The 19,337-nt window shown below is 43.7% G+C and overlaps 1 protein-coding gene across 9 annotated transcripts in view; it reads left to right on the top strand.

Annotated features, from left to right (window-relative positions):
- Positions 1 to 19,337, top strand: part of LOC127000324 (heterogeneous nuclear ribonucleoprotein L-like) — a 268,424-nt gene that overhangs the window by 9,765 nt on the left and 239,322 nt on the right. For 2 of the 9 annotated variants that reach the window (XM_050863919.1, XM_050863917.1), the window contains exon 1: positions 10,292 to 10,454. The exons of the other annotated variants lie outside the window; for them this stretch is intronic. In XM_050863919.1, coding sequence (XP_050719876.1) covers positions 10,452 to 10,454 — 3 coding nt within the window. In that variant the 5' untranslated portion in view covers positions 10,292 to 10,451. Of the gene's footprint in view, positions 1 to 10,291; positions 10,455 to 19,337 lie in introns of those variants that run through there. 9 annotated transcript variants of the gene reach the window in all.

The following is a 19,337-nucleotide window of genomic DNA, read 5'->3' as shown; positions in this document are numbered from 1 at the left end:
AGGTAATTGAAAGACAAGAGGATAAAATATTTCGAGAGAGAGAGAGAGAGAGAGAGAGAGAGAGAGAGAGAGAGAGAGAGAGAGAGAGAGAGAAGGGTAAATAGCAAAGAACAATTGAATTTCAGCAGAGGGCTACGCGGGGTAATTTGATTAAAGGAATGTGGAAGTTGTATGAGAGAGAGAGAGAGAGAGAGAGAGAGAGAGAGAGAGAGAGAGAGAGAGAGAGAGAGAGAGAGAGACGCAGTTGAAACCTTTGTACCCAGGCGCCCGTGAGTGACTGTCTTGTATGTAAGATAAAAAAAACTGGGTTCTCTCTCTCTCTCTCTCTCTCTCTCTCTCACTTGCAATAACCGTGGAAGAGAAAGACCGTGCGTTAAAGAGCTTCAATATGTTGAGAGAGAGAGAGAGAGAGAGAGAGAGAGAGAGAGAGAGAGAGAGAGAGAGAGAGAGGCAGCCTTGACTAGGGCGCTCAATGCTGGTGGGACTATTAGAGATAACACGATAATGGCGTGGGCCGGCTGCCGCAGAGAGAGAGAGAGAGAGAGAGAGAGAGAGAGAGAGAGAGAGAACGCTGAGACCAAATCATAATTACAGTTTGGTCTCCCTCCCCCCCCTCTCTCCCTAATGCGTTGTTACTGAGAGAGTTGAGTGACCAGTGACCAACCACACCCCCGACAGAGAGAGAGAGAGAGAGAGAGAGAGAGAGAGAGAGAGAGAGAGAGAGAGAACATTGCAGCATTAGTGTGCCTTCATCCCCTCTCCAGCTTGCCTCTGTTTGCAATCTGGCTTCTGCAATAAATTCCATATCGAGACCCGCTTCCTTAGAGAGAGAGAGAGAGAGAGAGAGAGAGAGAGAGAGAGAGAGAGAGAGAGGAGCTTGAAACTGTCTAATGTAATCTTGATCGTGGAGGAAACAAAGATTCAAAGAGAGAGAGAGAGAGAGAGAGAGAGAGAGAGAGAGAGAGAGAGAGAGAGAGAGAACTAGATAAATGATGGAAGATAATGCTACTAATTTAATGGATGTTTATTGCGATGTTAAGCACTTCTCTGACCCATTGCGAGAGAGAGAGAGAGAGAGAGAGAGAGAGAGAGAGAGAGAGAGAGAGAGGCGTTAATTCGGTGGTGTGGATGATGTGACTCCTGATGTGGCTGTGGCGTGTTGACCCTTGATAGCATGTGGCTCCCTCCTGCTGTTGATGATGATAATGATAATACCCCCCTCCCTCCCTCTTACTTTCTCCCCCCTTCCCCCCTCCCTGACGTGTCTTGTAGAAGGGAGAAAGGAATGATTGTGGTTGGTTACTTTCTTCATCTTTGTTTTCGTTTTCACTTCTGTTTTGTCTTTCTCTTCCTCTTTCTATTTTTTCGTATTTCCTTTCTTCTGTTTTGTATCTTTTTTTTCTTCTTTATTCTTCCTCTTTTTACGTGCTTTCTTCCTTGTTTTGTGTTTCTTTCTTCCTCGCTTTCTCTTCCTCTTTTTCTTGTTTCCATTCTGTTTTTCCTTTTTCTTTTTTAATTGTTTCTGTTCTTCGTCTCATCGTCTGTTCTTCGTCTCTTCGTATTTCCTCCCTTCTGTTGCGTCTTTCTCTTCCTCTCTCCTTTTCCTCTTTTTTTCGTATTTTCTTATTTTTTTTCTCTTCCTCTTTTTCTATTCTTCCTCCTTTTTCGTATTTCCTCCCCTCCGTTTCATCTCTCTATTTATCTTCATATTCTCTTCATGTTTCCATCTTCTCTTCTTGCTCTACGGTGGATTATTTTTTCTTCTTCCGCCACCATCACCACCGTTACCACCTCCATCATTACCACCATCACCACCACCACCACCACCATTATCATTACCACCATCATATTGTTTTCGTGTAATGGGATTCAAGTCCGTAATCAGCTTATAAGTTATGTTTTTATCAGCAAGTCGTGTACATGTTAATTTAATCTTGCGAACAAACACCCAGAGAGAGAGAGAGAGAGAGAGAGAGAGAGAGAGAGAGAGAGAGAGAGAGAGAGTATTCTTCCTCCTCCTCCTCCTCCAAAAGCATAAATAAAAGGGGAGATAAAAAAATGGAGGGAAAAACTCGAGTTGGTGGGTTGGTTTTGGAAAAGTTTTGCTTGCTACGTGTGATTATTTTGGCATCACTCGGTGTGTGTGTGTGTGTGTGTGTGTGTGTGTGTGTGTGTGTGTGTTTGGATGGCTTTGGAAGGTGTTCGCTTTTTTCTTTTCGTTTCCTTTTTTTCCTTTTCTTTCGTTCGCCCTGTGTGTGTGTGTGTGTGTGTGTGTGTTTTGGATGGCTTTGGGCGAGTGGTTTGGTTTCTCTCTCTCTCTCTCTCTCTCTCTCTCTCTCTCTCTCTCTCTCTCTCTCTCTCTCTCTCTCTTGTCACTTTCCCCAATTTTTTTCCCGCTGGCTTTTGGACATGGTCTGGTTATTGTTATTTTTTTTTTTTTTTGCTATATTTCTCTCAGGACTCGATATATATTTTTCTTTTATATTCTTCAGCTTTCTGCTTTCGCTTTTTTTGGGGTCTGGAAAGTATGATATTCATTCTTCATATTTTTCTTATTTTATTTATTTTTCACAGTTACATTTTCCTCCTTGCATACATAATCTTGTTGCTTTAACCTTAATATACTTTTCCCTCTTATTTTGTTTATTTGCGGATGTTTCTTTTATGTTGGGAAAGTGAGGAGGAGGAGGAGGAGGAGGTGGAGGAAAAAGCCGAGATGGGAGATGAGGATAAGGGGAAAAGATGCTAGAGGAGGAGGAGGAGGAGGGGGGGGTGAAGGTAGAGGAGGAGAGGAGTGAGGGGGTAAGAGGAGGGGAGGGATGAAAAAGGAACATGGAGGAGGAGGGTGCAAGATAGGAAATAAGGAAGAACAAAATACAAGAGGAGGGGAGGGGTGAGGGGTAAAATGGAAGAGGAGGAGGGGCAAGACTCACGAGAAAGGGGAAGAGGATGAGGGGGGCAAGATGCAAGAGGAGGGAAGAGGGAGAAGATGGGGCAGGAGAAGGAGCGAGATGGGAACTGTGTGTTGGTGGCAGGCGCTGGTGGGAGGAATATTCTCTCTGGAGGCAGATATATAGCATTGGAGAGAGAGAGAGAGAGAGAGAGAGAGAGAGAGAGAGAGAGAGAGAGAGAGAGAGAGAAGTGGTGTTTACTGCGTTTTAATCATCTAATCAGTCACTGTGCAGAGAGAGAGAGAGAGAGAGAGAGAGAGAGAGAGAGAGAGAGAGAGAGAGAGAAATTAAGGGTGTTTATACTGTTATTTTTTGTTATCTAATCAGTTTTGACTCATTATTTTTTGTCTAGTCAATAGTGAGGTTGTAAGGTACACTATAATGAATCAATCTACATATATATTTTATTTTAGTACTTATTTTATACATATTGGCTTTATATATCTTCTTTACTATATTGATTTGACTTAATTATAGTCGTGAATGGAAATAAGTGGGTAGTCTGTATTTACCTCATTAATTTCATACTAGTTATATACTTTTTTTTTTTTTTTTGTCTACTTCCTATATTAATTTCTTCACTTATTACTTTTACTCATGAAAATAGATGGATGGTGTTTGTATTTACATTCTATATACCTTTTCCATTCCTTTTATTTATATGCTATTTATGTATTAATTGATTCACTTAGTAATTATGCTAAGAGAAGTTGACCCCCAATCATTCATACCAGAGCACCATAACTTTCTTTAAATAATTGATACTACATAACCAAACAAGTACAAGTAGAGAGCCTTGTTAATAGCGTCCAGTTAATCTGAACAAACTTTAATCGATGAAAAAATACCCATTCTTCATAATCATCAGCCTCATCTTAACTTGTGCAAATAAAACTAAATATAATTAGACAACACTTAAGGAGACTTGCTCACGAAACTAGCCATGTCTCAAGAGCGTGAAATATTATGTGTTTAAAAATTGTCGAGAATATATATTTGCCCCTAGTATGTGTATAGATGTAACACCGATAAAAGAAAAACTATTTGCACCCATTCTTCATAATCATCTGCTTTAGAAACGTTCCCAATTAATATATAACAGAATTAGTATCCATAGAGCCCGCTTAGGTACCTTCAATTACTCCTAGCTCTTATTAGTGGCTTTCAATTACGCTTACCTAACCTAATAACGTGTTCTTAATGGACTGAGTAACTGGGTAGCTTGTCAACAGTCACCGTCCTCTCCGTGATGGCGAGGCTGTGTAAATGTTCCTTTATCTGATTAGGGCGACTTTCACACTCCCACCCCCTTCGTACCCTACCCCCGGAGAGAGAGAGAGAGAGAGAGAGAGAGAGAGAGAGAGAGAGAGAGACGTATCTTTTCACATAGCCACGTGCCTCTGTTACTTCTGAGCGGAGAAAGAAATTTAAACTTGTTAGGCAGACGAGATAAAAACATTATTATTATTATTATTATTGAGATCCTTGAAAGGGTACTGAGGGACAATATATATACAAAAAAAAAGTGCTAGACCCAAACATAGTCCTCTTGATGTAAAATATGTGACAGGAAAGGAAAGAGTAAAATAATAAAAGGGAGAATAAAAGAAAGTAATAGATGGTTTGGGTGACGTAATGACAGTTTGGGTGACATGAGTTGTGGTTGATAAACTGTACTAGAGGATCATTTGCGTGACTTCATAATACTCATATAGTAAGATAATGATGAACAATAAGACTGACGGTAAAGTATTAAAAAATAAATAGATGGTTTGGTTGACATGAGTTGTGATTGATAAAAAGCTGTATTTGAGGATCATTCGGGTAGTGTTATAGTGTTGATAGTAAGGGAATGATGGAAAAAAAAGCTTATTAGAAAAATTGTATTAGAGGATGTATTAAAATATTTGAGTGGCATTATAGCGTTGATAGTAAGGGAATGATGGAAAAAAAAACGTATTAGAAAAGTTGTATATGAAAAAAAGCTGTATTAAAGGATGTATTAAAGTATTTGAGTGGCATTATAGCGTTGATAGTAAGGGAATGATGGAAAAAAAACGTATTAGAAAAGTTGTATATGAAAAAAAGCTGTATTAAAGGATGTATTAAAGTATTTGGGTGGCATTATAGCGTTGATAGTAAGGGAATGATGGAAAAAAATAAAAGTCCACGTCGAAATCTAGTTGATTGGTCAACATGCTCAAAAAGGTGAGGTCGATATTTCTCTCCTTTCCCCCTCTACCTCTCTTCTCTTTCTCTCCCTCCCTTGTTCTAGCCAGCGATCAATAGTCTCTCTCTCTCTCTCTCTCTCTCTCTCTCTCTCTCTCTCTCGTCTGCAGCCATTGTTACGGGACATGACTGACACACACACACACACACACACACACTCACGTTGTTTATGATGAGCACGTTTAGTTGTTTCTTTGTGTGTGTGTGTGTGTGTGTGTGTGTGAGAGAGAGAGAGAGAGAGAGAGAGAGAGAGAGAGAGAGAGGTATTCTCTCTCTCTCTCTCTCTCTCTCTCTCTCTCTCTCTCTCTCGTGATAGTGAAGGATGTTGATGGTCACTTAGATCTCTCCTTCTCCTCCCTCCCTTCCTTCCTCCCTCCCGCCCTCCCTTTCTTGCTTCATAAAAACAAACAACAAGCAAGGTTGATATTGCTAACGTAGAGATGATCCTTATGACCCTAAGCATCTCTCTCTCTCTCTCTCTCTCTCTCTCTCTCTCTCTCTCTCTCTCTGCTCTTTTTTCTGCCACTTCCTTCCTTCGTCCTTGATCTCCCTCCCTCTCTCCTCCTCCTCCTCCTCCTCCTCTCCCTCATTCGTACCCCTAACAACCGCTACCTCCCTTCTTTCCTCCTCTCTCCCCCACTTTCTTCCTCTTCCATCATTATTCCTTCTTTCTCTCCACCTCTCCCTCCCACTCTCCCTCATTTCTCTCCCCTCCCTCAGTAGTCCATAGCAACGGCAGCTTCTCTTCCTCTCCTTCCCTCTCCCTCTCTTCCCCTCTTTCTTTCATTATTCCTTTTCAGTTTTCTCTTCCATCTCTCCCTTTCTCCATCTCCCTCTCCTCCCCCCCTCTCTTTCAGTTCCCTCCACTTAACCTGTTGTTTCCCTTCCTCTTCTCTCCATATCTCCCTCCCTTTTCTCCCTCTTCGCTTCCAACACTCCACCCGATCTCTTCTCTCCCTTGCCTCTTCTCTCCATATCTCTTATCTCTCTCTACCTCCATTTCCCTTTCATCTCCTCCCTCTCTCCCTCTCACCCTTTTCATCTCTCCCAACACTTCAATGACCTGTTCTCTTTTTCTCCCTCTTCTCTCCTTCCATTGGCCTCTTCTCTCCCCATCTCCGTCCTTCGTCTATCTCCACCTCTCCATCTCCCAGTTATCTCCTTCATCCCTTGTTTCTTCCCTCCCAGGAGCGTGTCAGTCAACCGCTTGTGATTGTGACAGATAGTATGACAAGGTGGTGGTGGTGGAGGTGGAGGTGGTCACGTGGTCTTGGGATGGTGGTGGTGGTGGTGGTAAAGGGTAGAAATGGAGGGAGGAGGTAGAGGGAGGGAAGTATCTCTTGGGTATGATTGAGGAAAGGAAAGGGAAATGTTTTGAGAGGGGAAGAGAAAGGAGGGAGAACAGGAGGTGAGGAGGAATACCATAAAGAAGTGTTTGTTGGTAGATTGGCAATAGAAGAGGGGGATGGGGATAGGGAGGGAGAGAGAGGGAGGGAGGGAGGGAGGGGTAGGGATGTTGCTGTGTAGTGTTTTAATCATCGCTAATAAAGTTAAGGAATGTTATTAAGAAAAACCGTGAAGGGAAATAGTGTAAGTGGTAAGGAAGGAAGGAAGGAAAAATGAAATGGCAGTGCAGGAGAAGTGACAGGGAAGGGAAATTAAATAAAAGTGGACGAGGAAAGAAAATTATGGAGAAAAGCTGATATGAAAGTAAATGTTTCAAAGGGAAGTAAAATAATGGAGAAAAATTAGCCAGAGAGGGAAGTTTAAATGTGAAGGAAAATTATGAAGAAAAAGTCTGAAAGGGAGGGAAAGTTATGGAGAAAATCTGTGAAAGGGAAATGAATGGTTATAATAGGAGGAGAGAGGGAGGAAGAGAAGGAAATTAAAGGAGAAAAACCGAGAGAAAGGTAATAAAAGTAAAAAAAAAAAGAACCGTGAAAGGGATGTTTAAAAAAAGAAAGGGAGGGAGAGAAGAAAATCATCGAAAGGGGGTAGGAAAGTTAAAAGCTTAAAAACCGTGAAGGCCAATAAGTGTGTGAGTTCTAATTGAAGTTGGATTTGTGAGTTTAGGCCATTCCATGTGTAACCCTCATCCGTCTTGGCTAACGAGGTGGCCAGTGGTGTGTGTGGTGCGGGGCTGGGCGACAGGTGCTGCGTGAAGGGCCAGCTGGGGAAGGGAGGGAGAGAGGAGGAAGGAGGGATGCTGGTAAGGGGAGGAGAGGATGGAAGGGAAGCTGGGAGTGAAGATGAATAGGGATAGAAGTGTAATAGAGGGGGGGAGAGGAGGGGAGTGAAGAGAGAAGCAGGGAAAGACAGGAAAGAATTAAAATAGAAAATAGGGAAGAGAATGTGGAACGAAGTAAATAAGAGTGAAGATGGGAAAGGAAGGGAGGCTGGGAGTGAAGGTGAATAGGGATAGAAGTGTAACAGAGGGAGGAGAGGAAGGGAGTGAAGAGAGAAGCAGGGAAAGACAGGAAAGAATTAAAATAGAAAATAGGGAAGAGAATGTGGAACGAAGTAGATAACAGTAAAGATGGGATAGGAAGGGAGGCTGGGAGTGAAGATAAAAAGGGATAAAAGGGTAATAGAATGAGAGCAGGAGGGAAGAAGATATGGAACGGAAATGGAAATAAATAAGAAATGAGAGTAAAGATTAGATGGGAGAAGGGTAACAGGGGAAGGTAGGAAGTAGATAGAAGTAAGGAATAGGATGTAAAACGGAGATAAAAGAGATAGGAGTGAAGATAAGATGTAAGGATAGATTGGGAAAGTGAGAGAAACTATATAAATGAAGGGGTAAGGGAGAAGTTATAGAAAGAGAATGGAAAAGGAGGAAAGCAGTGATGAATGAGGATGGAAGGGAGAAGGTAGGGAGGCGTTGAAGATGATCGAGTAGATGACATGTAGATACGGAGGATAAGAAGAAAAGCAGTGATGGAGTGGATTGATAAGAGGCAAGGAAGGGATGAAAGGGAAGGAGGGAAGATACAGATGAAATGGAAAGGAGAGAAAAGATGAAGAAGGGAGGCACTGGGTGGGTAAATATTGATAGTGAAGGTAGAGAGGAAGTGGGGGAGATAAGATGAATGGAAGGTGGAGGAGGGATCAGTGGAGAGGGGAAACTGTTGAATAATGAATATTAATGTGAAGAAAAATGGGAGGAAAGAAACGGAGAAAGTAGAAGAAGGAAACAGGAATATCTTAGGATAGCGATGGAGGGAGAAGGAAGGGAAGGAGAGAGAGGGAGGAGGAAGAGTTAGGGAATGACAAAACAAGCTGGGAAGGAAGAAAGGAGGGAGGCAAGAAGGGTGGAGACTGGTTGCTGAGTAAGGTAGAGAGCAGGGAGAGTAACCACCCTCTCCCTGCCTCTAAACGACCCCTCCCTTCACCCCCTTATTACTCCCTCACCCACCCACCTCCTCTTCTTCATTCTCCTCCCTCCCTACCCACCACCAGCAGCACCTCCATCCTTTTTCGCTGGCATGGTTACACTCCTTGCTTACCCCTCCCTCCCCCCTCTTCTTCCTCTTCATTCACCTCTCCTGTTCCTCCTCATTCACTCTTCCTTCTCTCCCTTGTGCCTCATCATCTTGTTCTCTCTTCTGCTTGGCTCCACTTCCTTCCCTCCACTACATCTTTATCTCCGTTTCTTCCTCCTACTTCTATCATTCCTTCTTCCCTTTATCTGTCCCTTCCTGTTTTAACTTTTCCCGTTCTCTCTTCTCCCATCATCTGTCTTCTTCCTTTATCTCAGTTTCTTCCTCTCTTTTATTCCCTTTTCCCTTCACCCTTTTACTCTCTTACTCTTCATTCCTCGCCCTTCCCCTTTCTTTTACCCTGTTTTTCCTGCACTCCTTACTCCCTTTCTCTTCATTCCTCCTTTCCTCGCCTCCTCCTCTTCCTGTGGGTGGCTCGAGGCGTAGAAAGCATCCCAGGAGGCGTTGGTAGTGTTCCCGCCTAAGTAACTGTATATCAAAGAGAATCCTGGAGTCTAGTTAGCCTTCCGCCTCCTCTCCCGCCCCTTCCTCGTCTGCTGCAATTCCTACTATTACTATTCCTTCCCTTCCTTGCCTCCTCCTTCCTTCCTTCCTTCTCCTTTCTTCATTTCTTGCTACGCCTGCACCTTCTCTTCCATGCCACATCATTATTTACTATTATGATTTTCTTCCTTGCCTCTTCCTCTTCCACATCTTCCACCCACTCCTTCCCTTCCATGCCTCCTCTTCATCTACGCTTCTCCTCCCTTATTTATTCCTCTTCATCTACTTACTGCCTCTTACTCTTCGTTGCCTCCTGTTCATCTGCCATTTACTTCTTCCCTTCCTCCCTCCATCGTCCCCACCCTCTAATTTCCCGCTGGCTTGCCTCCTCCCTCTCCTCTTCCTCCTCCTAGTAACCAGGTGTGCCAGCAGAAACTTAGCAGGTGGACGCTGATGTCGGGAGGGAGGTGGTGGGGGTGAATTGGAGGCCAGGGGGCGACGAAGACTGACTAGCTCACTGCAAGTTTGAAATATTTTCCCGCGCTGAGCAAGGAAGGCCAGGGTGGTGTAACGGACGCTGGGAGGGGGAAAGGAGAGGGAGGAGGAAGGCAGAGGGAAGGTCAGGGGGGAAGGGAAGGGAAGGGGAGGCTAGACGAGGCAGGCGACCGCATCGCACTCATTTTCCTCCATTCTGGCAACACTGTCGACGGGGGACGATTATACAAGGCTACCTAACGTTCTATCCTCGCCTCTCCCACGGTGGCTAGGGGGCTCCTTGCATAATGGACGCAGGGGAGTGTAGGTGGCAAGGTAACCCAGCAAGGCAAGCCCCGGGGGTAGCGTGGAGGAAGGGAGGACTAGGAGGAGGGAAGAGGAGGAAGGGAGGCGGTGAACGAACTGGGCCGGACGTGGTGACTTGAGGCTTGACGCTGGCTGAAGTTCGTGGAGGTTTAATTTCACGTTCATCCCGCGCTAACCTCTACTCCACCCTACCACCCCGGCCTTCGCTAGGGTCTGCCGGGCTCATTAGCGGATAGATATTAGTGTGAGAGCGAATATGTTTCCCGGGGAGAGGTGGAAAGGGGTGTATGAACGTCAAGATGTGTTAGCCAAGTTCCCTGGAGCATGAGGGGGGAATGGATTCAGTTGCCCGCCCTCTCGTCTCCCTCGCTCGGTCGCTCAAGCCGCCGCTCCACACAAGTTGTCAGCTCTCCCCATTTTTTCGTCTCCCTCAACTCGTCCCATTACGGAGCAAATCGGAGGAGGGTTCCAAGGGTTGACGGGAGAGATGGTGAGTTGCAAAGCCTGCCCATGTGTTCGTTTCAGCTTGTTTTAGGCGGTGTAGCGGCGAGTGGAGGAGGGTGAGGGAGTGCTCGTGTGCTAGTGGTTGTGTGACATTCCACCCAGAAACCCAACCGCTCCGTGAGACAAGTTCTGATAACAGCGGCGTATTAATACATTGCCGCCTTCTCCTCCTCTTCCTCATCCTAGCATTGCACCTCCTCTGTCTGCCTTCATGCCTCCCTCACGTGGTGTTGATGGTGACGTGGTAGTGGTGATGGGCGGTGGTGGTGCCCTGGGCTGAAGCTAAATGGCAACGCCCGGTCGCTTCACTGCCCACGTGTTCGCTCCCGTCGCCACCACCGCCGCCGCCGCTATCACCACCGTCACCAACACCACGTAGCCACCACCTCCACCACTTTTCATCACCACCATCAAAACTAACTCACACCACCATCACTATACTATCGTTGCCGCCATCACCACCAGCATTCTTGCCATTAACACCACATTACCACCACGTAGCCTCAACCTCCACCTCAGTTTTCATCACCATATCCATAGCCACCCTCACCACCACCACCACCACTTTTTATCACCATCTATAGCTACCCTCGTCACCATCACCACCATCTATGCAACCTCCTCCAGCACTATTGCCAGCACCACCACTACCAATATCGTTGCAATCACCACTAATGCCATAAACCACTGCTATCACCATCACCACCGTCACTATTGGCAATCTCACGGTCATCACCACCAACATCACTCACCACCACCATCACCCTCTTCCTCCTTCGTCCCTTGGCTCCACTCCACTCAACAATAGACACATTAGTTGCGTCATACAAGTGTTTCAATCTTTATTTTTTTTCTGCTCGAGTTTCACATTTGGCGTTTCAATATTTTAGTTTCATCACACTTATCCTGATTGGTTTGTTATTGTTCGTGATGGCTGTGATTTGTTTTTTCATGGTTTAACGAAAGCTTTTATAGTTTGATTTGTGTTTACTGTGTTTTGTTGCAATAGTTACCGAAAGGTTTTATGAATATCGGGTAGCAGATTTAATATATAGCAGTCTTACCATCAGGTGTTATTTAATTATTGGTCGGGAAAGGTATAACAGGTTTGTAGAATGTGCTAATTGAAGTGTTGTGCAAGGTGGGAATTATGTATTGGCAATTTGGCACGTGAGGAAAGTACAGGAGTTTGTTATTTCATTATTGATAGGAAAAGGAATACAGGTTAATAGCATGTGTTAGTTGAAGTATGTTATGTATTGGTATGTAAAGTTTACCGTAGGAGAATGGGATAGAATGTGCCGGTATGTGAAGGGAGTACAGTAGAATGCTAGTTATTTAATTATTGATAGGAAGGGGAATACAGGTTAATAGAATGTGATAGTTGAAGTATAGGAGTATGTTATGTGTATTGGTATGTGATATTATTTGCCGGAACGTGAGGAAAGTACAGGAATTTGATAGTTATTTAATTATTGATAGGAAGGATACAGGTTAATAGAATGTTAGTTGAAGTATGTTATGTATTGATATGTGAACTTAGGAGAATGGGGTAGAGTGTGACGGTATGTAAGGGAAGCACAGTAGATTGATAGATATTTAATTATTGATAGGAAAGGGAATACAAGTTAGTAGAATGTGTCAATTGAAGTGTGTTAGGCAATAGGAGTATGTGGTATGTATTGGTATGTGAAGGTAGGAGTATGTGACGAAAGTACAGTAGTTCGATTAGTCAGGATTGCTCAACCGCGCAGAGAGAGGGAGGGAGAGGACAAGTTGGTTTGCTAAGCGTGCCACGTATCGCTTGATTATCAAAATAGTTCACAATATTGGCGCGAGAAGCAACTCTCTCTCTCTCTCTCTCTCTCTCTCTCTCTGCTTGAGCTATTCAGTGACAAGAAAATGGTGGTTGTCTTTTTTTTTTTTTTGTGTGTGTGTGTGTTGTGTGTGTGGTTGAAGTTTGTGCGTGTGGTGCGGCTAAGTAGTGTGGTTCTCTCTCTCTCTCTCTCTCTCTCTCTCTCTCTCTCTCTCAGGTCATTTGGTCTGGTTTGAAAGAGAGAGAGAGAGAGAGAGAGAGAGAGAGAGAGAGAGAGAGAGAGAGAGAGAGAGAGATTCCTTTGTGTGGTTTACTTCTCATTGTGATAATTAATCATTTGCGGCATTATTATTATTATTATCATTGAAGTCCCATCAGCATTAGTTTAATCCTACTGTACTTTCCTTGTCCATTTATATTACTAGTTCTTCCCCTTTGTCAATAATCTCCTTTCTTATTCTTCTTTGTATTCCTCTTTCTCCTCCTCCAACTGTAAAACTTTCTACCTCCTTAATCTTCTCTCCCCCTCTATTATCCCTTTTATATATATACGTTCTCTCTCCCTCCAGTGATACTTTCTCCTTCCTAATCTTTTCTGGCCCTCCATCAAAACTTACTTCTACTATGATTTTCTTCCTAATCTGTTCTTGCCTTCCCTTCAAAACTTCCTTCTACAATGATTCTTTCTAATCTTTTTCGCCCTACCTCAAAACTTCCTTCTTCAATGATTCTTCCTAATTTTTCTCGCCATCCCTTCAAACTTCCTTCTACAATGATTCTTTCTAATCTTTTTCGCCCTCAGAACTTCCTTCTTCAATGATACTTTCTTCCTAATCTTTTATCGCCATCCCTCAAAACTTCCTCAATGATACTTTTTTCTCCCTAATCTTTTCTCGCCTTCCCTTCAAAACTTCCTTCTTCAATGATACTTTCTTTCACGATTTGGCACCCGATTGTTTGTTGTGAGTCAGACAAACACAGAAACGCAGCAATATACAAAGACCAAACAACCACACCCAGATAGATAGCTTGGAGATTGCCGAGTTGAAGAAAAAGGAGAAGGTGGAGGGAGGGAGGAGGAGGGCGAGAGAAGGGGAGACGTGTGTGGGCATATGAGAGAGAGAGAGAGAGAGAGAGAGAGAGAGAGAGAGAGAGAGAGAGAGAGTTTAAACTGGATAAATTCAGATTAAATAGGGACATAGGCAAAAATTGGTTTACAAACAAGGTGGTGGATGAGTGGAATAGGTTTAGCAGTCATGTGGTGAGTGCCAATACAATTGTCACATTAAAAAATAGATTAGATAAATTCATGGACAGCGATATTAGGTGTGGTTAGATTCACGGGAGCTTAGGTTCAGAGGAGCTGCCTCGTACAGGCCTACCGGCCTCATGCAGACTCCTATGTTCTTTTGAGAGAGAGAGAGAGAGAGAGGGGACACGCTACAGGGTTGTCTATATATTACACCGTGTGGGAGGAAGAGGAAAGGAAGTGAAATGGAGAAAGAACGAGGAGGAAGATAGGATGGAGTGGAAGTGGTAATTCCGAAGTGGAGGCCAGGGTGGAGGTGGTGGAGAGGGAAGAAAGGTTTGTGGAGGATGAGTGGAGGAGGAGGAGAGGATAGAGAAGGAATGGATATATGTTTGTACTGCGTGATGGGGGGCAGGATGAAGGGGGAGGAAGGGAGATAAGCGGGAAATGTGTTAGAGAGGATGGAGAGGGAGAAGAACAGGGGAACTATAGCAACATGATGAAGGGAAAGGAAGGGAAATAGGGAAAGAAATGCGGTTAGGAGTACGAAAAGAGGGAGAAGGAGGAGGATTAAGGAAATGTACAGCGAAGAGGAAGAAGGAAAATAAGAGGGAAGAGGAGTGTTTAGGAGAATGAAAAGAGGGGGAAGAAGAGATGATACAGAGAACAGTAGGAATAGAGTAGGAGGATGAAGTGTAAGGTAGGGAAATAGAGGAAGAGATGATAAAGAGAAATACAGCAGCAGAATGAAGTGTAAAGGAAAATCAGAGGGAAGAAGTGTTTTGGATAAATGAAGAGAGGAAAAAAAGAGGAGAGAATACAAGGAAGAAGTGTAAAGGAAGTGAGAGGAAAATAATGTTTGGGGAAGAGGAAGAGGAGAGAGAGAGAGAGAGAGAGAGAGAGAGAGAGAGAGAGAGAGAGAGAGAGAGAGAGAGAGAGGGGGGGGGTTTACGTGGTTTGTCATATTGGGGGGGAACTTAACTATAGTGAATTTTAAGTAGGGAGTGAGAACGGTTGAGAGAGAGAGAGAGAGAGAGAGAGAGAGAGAGAGAGAGAGAGAGAGAGAGAGAGAATAGTGGTACCGTAAGGTCAATGATATGGGCTGATGGAAGGGAGGGAAGGGAAGGGTGTTAGAGGCTGTGAACGAAGGGTGAAAAAAATGGATGATGGGAGGAGGTGGGTCACTTCAACATAACAGCCTAAGATAAATGGGTAAGGAAGGGTAAGGGGTAGGGAGTGGTTGGCTAGCTAAAGGGAAGGAGTAATAAATGGTGAACGTGTGTGGTAAGTGAATAGGTGTGAAGCAACCAGATAAAGGGAAGGGAAAAAGATAGAGAACACGAGTAAAGGGGAAGAGGGAGATATGGACAATGGGTAAGGAGGATTATAAAAAGGAAATAGGTGGAGATGAAGGGGGGGGAACGAGGGGAGAGAATGGGATCAGAAGACAAGTGAGAGGAAAGGGAAGGCAATTAAAGAGGGTTAAGGGGAACTAGAAAAGATAATAGGTGTAGATGAAAGGGGGGGAGAGAAGGGAGAGGAGATCAGAGGACACACATAAGAGGAAAGGGAAGGGGAAAAAGGGGGTAAGGGGAATTAGAATAGGGAATAGGTGAAGATGAAGGGGAAGAAAGAGGTAAGTGAAGGAGATCAGAGGACGTACTTAAGAGGAAATGGAAGGGAAAAAAGGGGGTAAGGGGAAATAAAATAAATAAAAGGTGAAGATGAAGGGGAAGAAAGAGGGAAGTGAAGATGATCAGAGGACACATAAGAGGAAAGTGAAGGGAAAATATGGGGGAAGGGGGAATTAGAATAGGGAATAAGGGGAGATGAAGAGGAGGAAGAGGGGAGATAAATAGATCAGAGGACAAACGTAAGGGAAGAGGGGAAGTAAAAAAAAAAAGAGCGTGGAGGTGGAGGCATAAATTATAAGGGGGGAGGGGAGTGTGAAGGGGTGGGGGAAGGTCGTTCCAGCACCGGTTCTGTGGGCGCGGCGCCGTCACCTGTCCGTTCACGCCCACCGCTGTGCCCACGTGTTGCATACTTGTGCCATGATTGTGGGTCAGAGAGAGAGAGAGAGAGAGAGAGAGAGAGAGAGAGAGAGAGAGAGAGAGAGAGAGAGAGAGAGAGAGAGAATGGGATATGCGGGCTAAGAGAATTATGACTGTTTTTCTTTTGAGAGAGAGAGAGAGAGAGAGAGAGAGAGAGAGAGAGAGAGAGAGAGAGAGAGAGAGAGAACTAGGCCACATCACTTCTTTTTAAAATTCTAACTTATTTCGATCCATAACATCTTGAATGGTTATATTTTATTGAATATTAATAGCCTTTTTATTTTTCATGTAATACATTAATATTTCTTTCTCCACGTGTGTGTGTGTGTGTGTGTGTGTGTGTGTGTGTGTGTGTGTGTGTGTGTGTGTGTGTGTGTATGGCTTCAAGTGCTTCCCTGGAACCTTGAAATATATCTGAATTTATTAATTTTAGATTCATAATATTTCCTTTCATAATATCATATCAAAACTTCTTTCTATTTTATCATTAACTTGAAATACGTAACCCTTTCCTTTTATTATCAAACACTTAAACATCTTTCACCTGTACATCTACCATCTCCAACCTTACCTGTCGTTAATTAGACCAGGTAAATCAATAAGAAGCATCCAGGTAGCGTGCAGAGAGTCTGAATCCCCTTGCCAAGCTTCAAGCCGTACAAGTAAAGGAACTACTGTAGATCAGACAAGACCAGCTTTAGAGGATCAAATCGTAGAGAACAAGCGAGGAAGTCCCACCAGTCGCTCTAAGTTTAGGGAATAAGGGATTTAAGGCTACTCTAAGGGGTTTGGATGCGATGTTTCTCATATAGACGTTGATGCTGCGACCACTATTGTTTCTTTTTATTTGTTTCTATTCCTTCTTTTCCTTTTTCTTGTTTTCTTCTTAGTTGGTTTTTGTTACTACTACTACTACTACTACTATTATTGTCAAAGGGGAATCTAATCGTGCAAACTTAGCCTTTATAATGATTTTTAAGGCTGTAGTAGTAGTAGTAGTAGTAGTAGTAGTAGTAGATAGCTCTGTAACACCTAAATCTGGAAACGCAAAATATATACACCACCATTATCATCACCACCACCACCACCACCACCACCACCACCACCACCACTCCTCCCGGTGATGAAGGTGTCACTCGCCGCCGCCCAGAGCACACCTACGTCCCGTCATTAGAGAAAGGGCTCATTACCTGTTGATGGGGGGCGCGTGGAGGTGCATCAGGTAGGGCCGTTAGTAATTAAGGTGTGAGGCTGTAATTAAGACAGGTAAATAAGGGGGACGGGGGGGAGGGGGTGTAGGGGGGGGTGTTATTAGTGTTAACGCTGTAAATATTAATTGGGTGCCACTTAATCAGCCCTCCCGGAAGTTTTAGGTCATCTGGTAATATGTGTAATAGGAAGATTGGTCTGGTTAGGTCTAGGTAGGTAGGTTGGTAGGTAGGTTTGGTTGTTGTTGTTAGTGGTGGTGGTGGTGGATGATGGCAATAGTAGTAGTAGTAGTAGAGGTTTTATTGTTACTGCTACCATTATACTGCTTCGTTTTGTGTTTTTGCTACTACTAAATTTACTACAGCTACTACTATTACTACTACTGCTGCTCCTACTACTACTACTACTACTACTACTACTACTACTTTTTTTCTACTTACTACATACTACTACTACTTCCACTACCACCACCACCACCACCACTACTACTACTACTACTACTACTACTACTACTACTACTACTACTACTACTATCATCATCATCATCATCATCATTATTATTGGGCCATGTGTTTTCCCGCCGCTCGATTTGCATAATTGGGTTAAAAGAAATTGAGAATCCGTGTTTTTTGTGAAGTATCTCATTGTTTTCCTAATGCTGCAAATGCTATTATCAGAAGAGGAAGAGGAGGAGGGAAAGGGGGAGGAGGAGGAGGTACAAAGAAGATTAGGATAAGAAAAGAAATGCTGGAGGAGGAGGAGAAAATGCAATGGAATTTTTGTGTTTCTTTGTCTTTCTTTAATTCGCTGTTTTGCATCCACAGAGAGAGAGAGAGAGAGAGAGAGAGAGAGAGAGAGAGAGAGAGAGAGAGAGAGAGAGATTAACGCCCAGATCCATTTCCTCGTCTTAGTTTGAAGTTCCGAGGAAAAATAGGACTGCAATAATCTCTCTCTCTCTCTCTCTCTCATATTCAAGGAGGTTACCTAGGCTAATTAAGAACCTGAGGAATGTTAGTAAGGTAGTCTCTCTCTCTCTCTCTCTCTCTCTCTCTCTCTCTCTCTCTCTCTCTCTCTCTCTCTCTCTCAGTCTGTCTGTCTGTCTGTCTGTCTTTCAACGGCTACTTTAACTACTTTAACTACTACTACTACTACTACTATACAGCAAAAAAAATAATCATATCGATCATAGTCATCATCATCATCATCATTATGGAGACTTAAGGGTTAGGATCGGGCTGTATAAAGGATCGAATCGCCCCCTTCCAAAGCCTATTCAATCCTCTTCCAGTGTTTATATTTTTCACGAACATTTTTTCATTTTCTAATCAAGGGAAAGAAAGGGAAAAAATGAACGTTTGTGTGTTTCCCGGAAGACTCTCGTTCGTCCTCATTCCGGTGCAGAGATGAAGGTATTGATCTGAAGGGAGGAGGAGGAGGGAGGGAGAGAGGGAGAAGAGGTGGATAGAGAAAGAGAGAGAGAGAGAGCTGTAGGAAGAGAATGGAGGTAGAAAGAATGAAGAGGGAAAGATGGATAAGATTGGATAAGGATATAAAAAAGAGATAGGAAAGGAAGGAAAGAGGAGGAGAGAACGGAGGATAGGGAGGAAGAAGTGGAGAGGGAGAGCTATAGGAAGAGAATGAAGGCGAGGGAAGGATAATTGAGAGATAGACAGAAGATATAGAAGAGATAGGAGAGATAAGGAGGTAAGGAAAGGGAAGTAGGAAAGGCTGGAGGGATGGAGAGGAAGAAAGGAGGAAAAAAATGGAAAGGAGGGAAGAAGAAGGAGGAGGAAAAAAAAAAGTGGATAGATTTGGGAGGAAATAAGATAATGAATAGATAGGAGAGAGAGGGAGAGAGAGAGAGAGAGAGATGCCATCCAAATAGTGGGGGGATTCAAGCATCATCATCTCACTTGACTCTCTCTCTCTCTCTCTTGCTAATTGCCTTTGACTCCGGGTCGGTAAAAGTATAATGTCTCTGCTAATAAATTTGTGTGGTGTGTCAGAGAGAGAGAGAGAGAGAGAGTTAGCTCGTGATAATAATGTGAAGATGATAGACACATTGCCGAGAGAGAGAGAGAGAGAGAGAGAGAGAGAGGTATGAATAATGAATGGAAGATGAGAGATAGGAGGAGAAAGAGGGGAGGGAGGGAAAACGGAGGAGGAAAACAATTGGAGAGAAGAAAAATGAAAATGACAAGAAGAGAAAATTATAAAAATAAAAAAAAAAAAAATTGGAGAAATGGAGAAATGGAGGAAAAGGAGGAAGGGAAGGAAAGGGAAAGAGGAGGAAGGTGGAGGTGGAGGAGGACGTGTGTGAGTGGAGAGAAAAGAAAAGAGGAAAGGTAAGGGAAGGAAGGAGAGGAAGGAGGTGCATTTATGGAGAGAAGGAAAGGAAAGGACGAGGGGAGAGAGGGTGTGTGTGTGTGTGTGTGTGTGTGTGTGTGTGTGTGTGTGGAGAAAGAAAAATGGAGGAAAGGAAAGGGGGGCAGTAGGTTGGAAGGTGTATGAGAGAGAGAGAGAGAGAGAGAGAGAGAGAGAGAG

This window comes from Eriocheir sinensis, chromosome 18 (assembly GCF_024679095.1).
Source record: "Eriocheir sinensis breed Jianghai 21 chromosome 18, ASM2467909v1, whole genome shotgun sequence".
Taxonomy (NCBI): domain Eukaryota; kingdom Metazoa; phylum Arthropoda; class Malacostraca; order Decapoda; family Varunidae; genus Eriocheir; species Eriocheir sinensis.
This window is presented reverse-complemented; position numbering and strand designations above follow the sequence as displayed.